The sequence below is a fragment of the Gavialis gangeticus genome, unplaced genomic scaffold (assembly GCF_001723915.1).
Source record: "Gavialis gangeticus isolate Ggan-Ray unplaced genomic scaffold, GavGan_comp1, whole genome shotgun sequence".
In the NCBI taxonomy this organism is placed as follows: Eukaryota; Metazoa; Chordata; order Crocodylia; family Gavialidae; genus Gavialis; species Gavialis gangeticus.
Genome location: NW_017728991.1, coordinates 5,821,923 through 5,829,565, shown reverse-complemented (window position 1 = coordinate 5,829,565; position 7,643 = coordinate 5,821,923). Strand labels below are relative to the sequence as shown.

The 7,643-nt window shown below is 39.1% G+C and overlaps 1 protein-coding gene across 2 annotated transcripts in view; it reads left to right on the top strand.

Annotated features, from left to right (window-relative positions):
* Positions 1 to 7,643, top strand: part of CEP112 (centrosomal protein 112) — a 364,802-nt gene that overhangs the window by 66,255 nt on the left and 290,904 nt on the right. For both annotated transcript variants that reach the window (XM_019516523.1, XM_019516514.1), the window contains exons 7-8: positions 2,797 to 2,844; positions 2,959 to 3,036. In XM_019516523.1, coding sequence (XP_019372068.1) covers positions 2,797 to 2,844; positions 2,959 to 3,036 — 126 coding nt within the window. The remainder of the gene's footprint in view (positions 1 to 2,796; positions 2,845 to 2,958; positions 3,037 to 7,643) is intronic.

The following is a 7,643-nucleotide window of genomic DNA, read 5'->3' as shown; positions in this document are numbered from 1 at the left end:
TCTTGCTCCTTCTCTTGGGTTTTTCTTTTTTACTACACCAAATGCTTTATTGTTTGGGATGAGTTGCTCAGGAAAAGGCTTAGATGTTATCAGTCTATATGAGGATCTTGATTGTGTATACACCTTTAATTAGAATGCGTAATAGAATATTTACAATCTTTATTAACTTGTTGTCTAGGTAAATATATATTCCTTTTACACATCTTTGAACCACACCGCCACTTCTAGGGAAAATGTGACAACTCTTCAATAGCGCATAGATATCCAACATCACATTTTAGGACAGGAAATGAAGAATACTGTGTCAAATTGAAATTACAGAGGGATTAAGCCTCTTTTTTTCATTTATAAATTCAGCACACAAATGTACTTAATAGATATGGAAAAAGTGGCAAGCACTTTTGATATATTTGCCAGGCCTAATAGATCAATTTAATCTTCTCTAAAAATAAAAGACTCTATATTGTAAGATGTATATTGCAATCATATTCTCATTCCAAATCTCCCTACCACATTTTACAGATTATATTCTTGAAAGCATGTCTTGCGAGTTGCATTTCGTGTGATGTGAAGTTTGAGCCTTATAGTTAGAGAAAATTAAGCAAGATATAGCTCTGATAGAGGAAGTGGGTTGTGCTCAATATTTCAAATGTAGTTTTTAAAATTAGTGATTGAACCAGCTGCTTTAATTAGACAGTACTTTAATGAATTCTTTCCATGTGTGGTATTTGGATTCTTTTGCCAAGAGTTGCATATGTTTTTGTAGTCCTATTATCCTCAGATATAGGATTTTTGGAGGGTTGGTGAGCTATACCAACCTAAAACCAAAGGAGCTGTTTCGAACCTGGTGGAGTTTTTTAGCCTCAACACCATATTAACTAAGAGCCAAATTTATTTGCCTCTCTCTTTATAAATGCTGTTCTTTGATTCAAATATTGTAAGTGCACCTGATCCCATTCAAATGAAAAGTCTGGAGGAATTTACAAAATGTAAGCCTTTTCTGCTATGGGAAAACATTCTCCCTCCTTCCCCAAAATACCACTTGGTTCAAATTCAGCTCAACAAAATCCATTTTTTAAATTGGTTGGCACTGTTTTGTAGCCTGAACGGATTTCAAAGCCACCAGCAGCTTGTTTTGAAAATGGTTCTTGTCCCTAGAAACTGATTAATGCTATCTATACCCAGCTCTAACATGTTCAGAGAAAAATGTTTACGGGTTATTTATTGAGGTAATATAAAATATTATATGTGGAGGCAGGATGCTCAAGGGTTTCCTATGTTTATGATTTGGCCAGTATATTAGATGCTGTATTAAAATTTGCTAATGATTCATCCTGTGATAAACTTTTGTATATAATTAACCAAGTATAAATTATAATTTAGTGCTTTCTTCAAATGTTTTCTGTAAGTTATAATCATTTTGGGTGCGTTGCATTGGAAAACAAATACTGAACATTATTAGGTTAGATTATATTTAGTGGAATTGGTTGAAGATTTTCTGGTCAAAAAAACTGTGAAAGATTACTATAGTTTATTAGATTTCGTTAGACTTATGAGTTCTGAATTTTTGTGTGTTTTTTTTTTAAGAGATCCCTGAGAATGCTTTAAAAGGAAATATACTGATGTTTAAAACATAACCTGATTACAGAAATCTGTTATATTTTTATTCTCAGTATTAGAGATGTTTAGCCTTTTATTTGGTAAAACCAGGATTTTTTTATATTGGGGTGGTTCATAACCCGCTTAATTCATAGCAGGTTGGTGGATTAAAAACCAGTTGCTCAGCTGATTGCTGTTGCTTTTACTTTGAAGGGCACTGCTTCTTCACTCAGCTGGAGCACAACAGTGGTTAGAGAAATGGCACCCTTTGAAATAGAAGCCAAAGCAAACAGCTGGAGCACCACAGCAGTCCTGTGTAGCTGTTTGCTGAGGCTGTATGTACCCCTGGCTTGTTTGCAAAACCTCATCATTGCAGGCAACTAAAGAACTGAACCTTGTGAAAAATCCAGATTCTGTTATATCTAGAGAGGGTGCTCAATATTGGTTCGATACAGAATCGTGATCGGTGTGTCTAGTGTCCGAATTCCCAAAACTGACCAGTAATTTTGGATACCTTGATTTTTAATATCATTTTTCTGAGGCTAGGGACAGAAATTACACATAAGCTGGTATAAGTGATAGAAAACTGGTTTAAATTTGTAACACAACTGAAGTTCAGTGCATCTAAATCACTTTCAAAATCGCTGAAGCCAGTTTAAGATAAGCCTGGATGGGCTGTAGTATCAGACTTAATTGATTTAAGTTAAATTGATTTATTGAACTTCTGTCCCAGACCCCCTCCAGATTCAAATTAATTCACAGTCCCCCAGCATCCCAAGTTCCGTTGCACCTCCCCTGCAAACCTCCTATTGCGGGGTGGGCAGGGTAGCCTTTTCTCAAGCTGCCAGCCCCAGCCAAGCAGGGAGGCATTCTGTAGAACCCCCCGGCTTCTGGCCTGGGCCACTGCAGGCATGTGGCTGCATTTCTGGAATCAAAAGTGAATGTCTGTTCACTTGCTTATCAGTTCAGTCTACGCAACTTAGACTAACCTGGGAAGATTGAATCAATTCAACCTTGGGCTTTTTGACTGTCTGTACTCAGTCTGAGTATCAGGTTGGGCGCCCAAAATCACTAGTCACTTTGGAGCATCTAGGCCATAGTGTTTTAAGTTACTTTTTCATGTGTATAAGAAATAATGATGAAAAACCTCTGTCACATGAATAGTAATATAGCATTGCATAATGTATTGTTTTCCAGCTAGAAAATCCAAGGTATTTGAGAGAGAAGCCATTACCTTTGTCTCTGGTAGGTGTTATATTTCCCTGGTGGGTTATGGAGACATCATGCTATTTCTGCTTTTAAATTATTCTTCTAAAATATATTATTCAAATTTTAAAACTGATCTTTTTCATTCAATAGATGACACCCAAAATAGGCTTAGGAAAAAACAGCTCTTTCTATGAGGAACGGACATTAGTTCGAATGCATGAAAAGGAGGTAAGATACTTTTCAAATGTATTGATCCTTGGGTCAAAGTTAGGATTTTATTGTTGCTAATCAATAATATGGGTTTGACTAACAACTTTGTTTTCTGTAAGAAGTAAGGTCATATGATCAAAACTGTATTTGTAGCAGTATAACTATGGATGAGTAGAAACACTCTTTTAAGAATACTGGTTTTTGGTTGTAGCCTTGTTGGTCTAAGGGTATAGGTAGGCAAGGTTCTTTGGGTAGATGTGATATCTTTTATTAGATCAACTGAGTAGTTGGAATAAAGTTCTGAGCAAGCTTTCGGGCTCATTCACCCTTCGTCAGGCATAGGGAGTCTCTGCTGGTCTGAGACTCCAAGGAAATCTGGTCTCCAAGTCTTGTCTCAGATCAAGTCTGGTCTAAGTCTCCAAGGAAGACTCTGCTGGTCTGAGACTTCCTCGGAGTCTCAGACCAGCAGAGACTCCCTATGCCTGATGAAGGGTGAATGAGCCCGAAAGCTTGCTCAGAACTTTATTGCAACTACTCAGTTGGTCTAATAAAAGATATCACATCTACCCAAAAACCTTACCTTTTAAGAATATTTACTTTTAGGTAGCAGAAATTTTGTACTAAATGGGCACATCTACATTAGACGCTTTACTGCACATTAGATTAATCTAATGCACAGTAAAGTGTCACCGTTTACATGTGCGCATGATTTACTGCGCATTAAATTAGTCTAAAGCTCTGTTTGCTAATACCAACACATACAGGTACTAGATAAAAGGTGCATTAGCTAATGCACTGTAGCACACATGTAGACATTGAACAGGAGCAATTTGCTCCCAGTCAGCTGGCTAAGTCCTGATGTGGATAGAGTGAGGATCAGAGGTCCTGATCCCCAGTTTGCTAGGAAGACAGCTGCTCCTGTAGTCATCACAGCTCTCTCCACCTGGTGGATGTTGGGACTGGCCCCACACCCTCTGCCAGCCCCCAGGGCTGGTACCAAGGGGAGCCTGGAGCTCCCTGTGACTGCTGCAGGGGGGCGGGGCAGGGCAGGGCAGGGCAGAAGCAGCCTTGGACTGGGCTGCTCCTGTCAGGTGCAGTTTGCTCCTGACAGAGGCACACATGTAGACATGCACCTGGGAGTGCATTAATAAGGCTGAATTTTCTACACAGAAAATTCAGGCACATTAATTGCATGTGTAGATATGTCCAATGAGTACTTAATTTCACAGTAACATAGGGAAAATATATACTTTGACAGTTAAAGGAAAAAAAACTTTCAGCTAAGGCTCTGATCCTGCCAGCACTTATATATGATTATCTTTAACTGTACTTCTGTTAAAGTGTAAAACAAGGCTGTAGATCCTAAGTCTGGTCTACACTGCATGGTTTTGTTGGATAGTTCTGCTCAGAAACTGTGAGTACATCCACAGTCACAGCCCTACTATGATGGCAAAATGCCTTCATTCTGCTGGTAGGCTTCTGCTGTTATAGGTAAGCTGCTAGGAAACAGATCACCTTCATTTTCTGTCAGCCACCCTGGCCTGTTTTGAAGGCCTTTCAGGATGCACCCTATGCCCTGTCAAGATAGCTGGTACAGTGGAACTGTGGCTTTGGTGACTTCCATGTGACATTGGCTGTCTATGTGCAAAAGGCTTATAGTATAAACAGGCCCCTTGTAACCTTATCTGCTTGGATGCCTTTTATTAGAAATTGCAAAAAAAAATTATGTTTTTCTGGAATCTTTCAGGCTCACACACCCTTCATCAGGCTCAGGGAAAATTAAAGATGGTAAAAAGTCCCCATATGTAGGAAATAAACTTCATTTTTGCACAAAGGAAGCTGGAGATGGAAATCTGTCCCTCTGGGTCCATGAGAGTATCTGTCTCTGTGAGGTGCTCTTTGTTGTGCAGGTCAGGAAGGATTCCTTCCACTGCTGGTCTCAGATAACAAGCAGGGAGGTGTAGAAATCTTTCTTGTTGGTCAGCAATGAAGTTCATAATCCAGAATCGGCTAAAATTCGGCATCTTCCATGCTTGCAGAAAAAGATAATTTTTTCGTGATTTCTTAGGCTAATAAAAGGTATCATCTCTGAACCAAGAGTTCTAGAGCTTTGCATTTCTATTTGTCTCAGATCAACATGGCTAAGAAATACATCCCTGAAACATGGTAGATGCCGAATTTTAGCTGATTTTGAATTATAAATTTCATTGCGGAACAACAAGAAGGATTTCTACACCTCTCTGCTTGCCATCTGACACCAACAGGGAAGGAATCCTGCCTGACCTGCACAACAAAGAGCACCTCACAGAGAGACAGATTGCCATCTCCAGCTTCCTCTCTGCAAAAATGAAGTTTATTTCCTACCTATGGGGACTTCTTACCATCCTTAATTTTCCCTGAGCCTGATGAAGCGCGTGTGAGCTCAAAAGCTTGCAGAAAAAGCTATGTATTTTTGTGAGCTCTTAGTTGGTCTTATAAAAGGTATCATCTCTGAATGAAGCGTTCTAGATTTTTGCATTTCAATACTGCAGTGCAGCGATGTGATTGTAGTTCATGTAACCTAGCTGAGCTAACTTTAAACTGGCTAGATTGGGTACCAATAGCAGTCTAACACAAGGCCATCACAGAACGTAAGTACTTGGCCAGTGAAGCTTATGCCCCCACAGCTGCAATTCTATCAATCCCAAACCCGTTGTTTTAAAGCTAGCTCAGGTAGTCCGTGGGGGCCATAGTCTCACCTGTGGATTGCAGTGTAAACATACCCTGAGAGAGAGGGTGTAGTTCCCCTATCTCTTGCAAGCTTTTGGTGTTTGTCCAGGAAATCAGGCTTTCTCCATGCTCACTCCTGTTGTATGCTGAACTGAATCCTACAGTGTCCATCTTTTGTTGGTCCAGTCAGACAATCCAAAAAGTCCTTGTTTTGGTAGAGGTGGCAGTCCTAACTGGGAACATAGTAAAGAGGAAGGATGACTGTCAACTAGTAAGGGCCAGATCCACTGCATTTCTTTTAGCATTTTTCAGCTAAAAGCTGGGGGCTTTGGCATTTAGTCAGTGAAGATACTATGGCACTTATACGAAATGGGGAATTTTTTTTTCAGTTTCCAGGGCAGATTTCAATTCTGATGTTACTGTATGTTTTACTTCCTTAAATTTTCTCTCTTCTTCTCACACTGTTATGTGGTGTTCCTGTTTACTATTAGAACAGCTGCTGCTTTTCCAGGAGCAGCTGTGTTTCAGTGAAGGTGAAGTAATGCCTGTATATCTATATCCTAACTTAGAAGACCTAATTAATGTTTGCCAAGTGTTTTCATGTACTAAGATTAAAAGGGTAATATCTGTGTATTATTATTTATGTTATTTTAGTGCATTTTCCTTTCTACTATAATTTTCTTACAATAGATGGACATTTATTTATTGCATTTTACATTTGAACATACTGTTTTAAAAGATGAGAAAAAAACATGTCAAATATGGTTTATATTACTAGTTCATCTTTTGTTTTTTTGCCTTACTAGTACAATGATAAGTGACAACAGACCTGGAGAGACTTAACTGTAAATTTCTTAGTTGAACTTAGAAAGTCCTGGTGCATTAAAGAAGTAGTTTAATCAGCTGTTAGGAAGTAATGCTATCTGCAGGCCCTATATGTATTTGGTTTTACTTGGGAAGTGATGCCTGATATTTCAAACTTAGGTTTTCCAAACAGGGAGATGGGAAATACAAGGAGCATGTGACTTAATATTGGCTATCTGTATCTGCAGTTCATTTCCTCTAATTTGAGCATAGGTAAGGCTTGATGTTTGTTAACAAAACCATTTAATAGTATCCAAACTTTTTGATCTCTTCAGAGATTACATTAAGAGAAAATTATGTAAGTGGCTTCTGTATGCTAGATCTGCCTCATATTTTTACTCCAGTTTTGAGTACATTATTATTTTTGGCAGGCAAGGTTCTTTGGCTAGATGTGATATCATTTATTAGACCAGCTGAGTAGTTGGAGAAAAATATATTTGCAAGCTTTTGGGCACAGTCACCCTTCTTCAGGCATAGGGAGTCTCTGCTGTTCTGATACTCCAAGGAATGAAAGAAGCTAAAAGTGTGACAGGATGTCAATGAGAATGTAAATAGGTGGAAATTAGGAAAACAAAAGGTATAGCAGGGAAGGTGGGGGGGGCGGGGAGACCAGAGGGAAAAAACCCAAAGGTGTGTAAGGAAGACTCTACAGTAGTAGTAATTCAAGGTGGAAAAGAGGCTGATTGTGGAAAAGTAAATAGCTGGAAATTAAGAAGACAAAGGGCAGAAAAGAAAGGGAGGGCAGGGGAGGGAAGGGAAGGAAGTGGGAGGAAAAGAAAAGTGTAAGAGGTCAGGTCTGGCAGGTACCTGGTGAATCAGATGTCAGGCAGGTTGTAATGTGTCAGAAATCCAATGTCTGTATTTAATCCATGATTTTTTGTATCCAGTAGATTTATGAAGTGAAGTTCGTAGGCTGGTCTACGAAAGGTGTCTTGTAAGTTCCCTTTGAGGATTAGAACTGAGATTGGAGTGGGGGTGATTGTCTTTTGAGAATTGGGCATCCACATGTAGTTGGGTATTTTTGTCTTTGATAGATTTCCTGTGTGCATTCA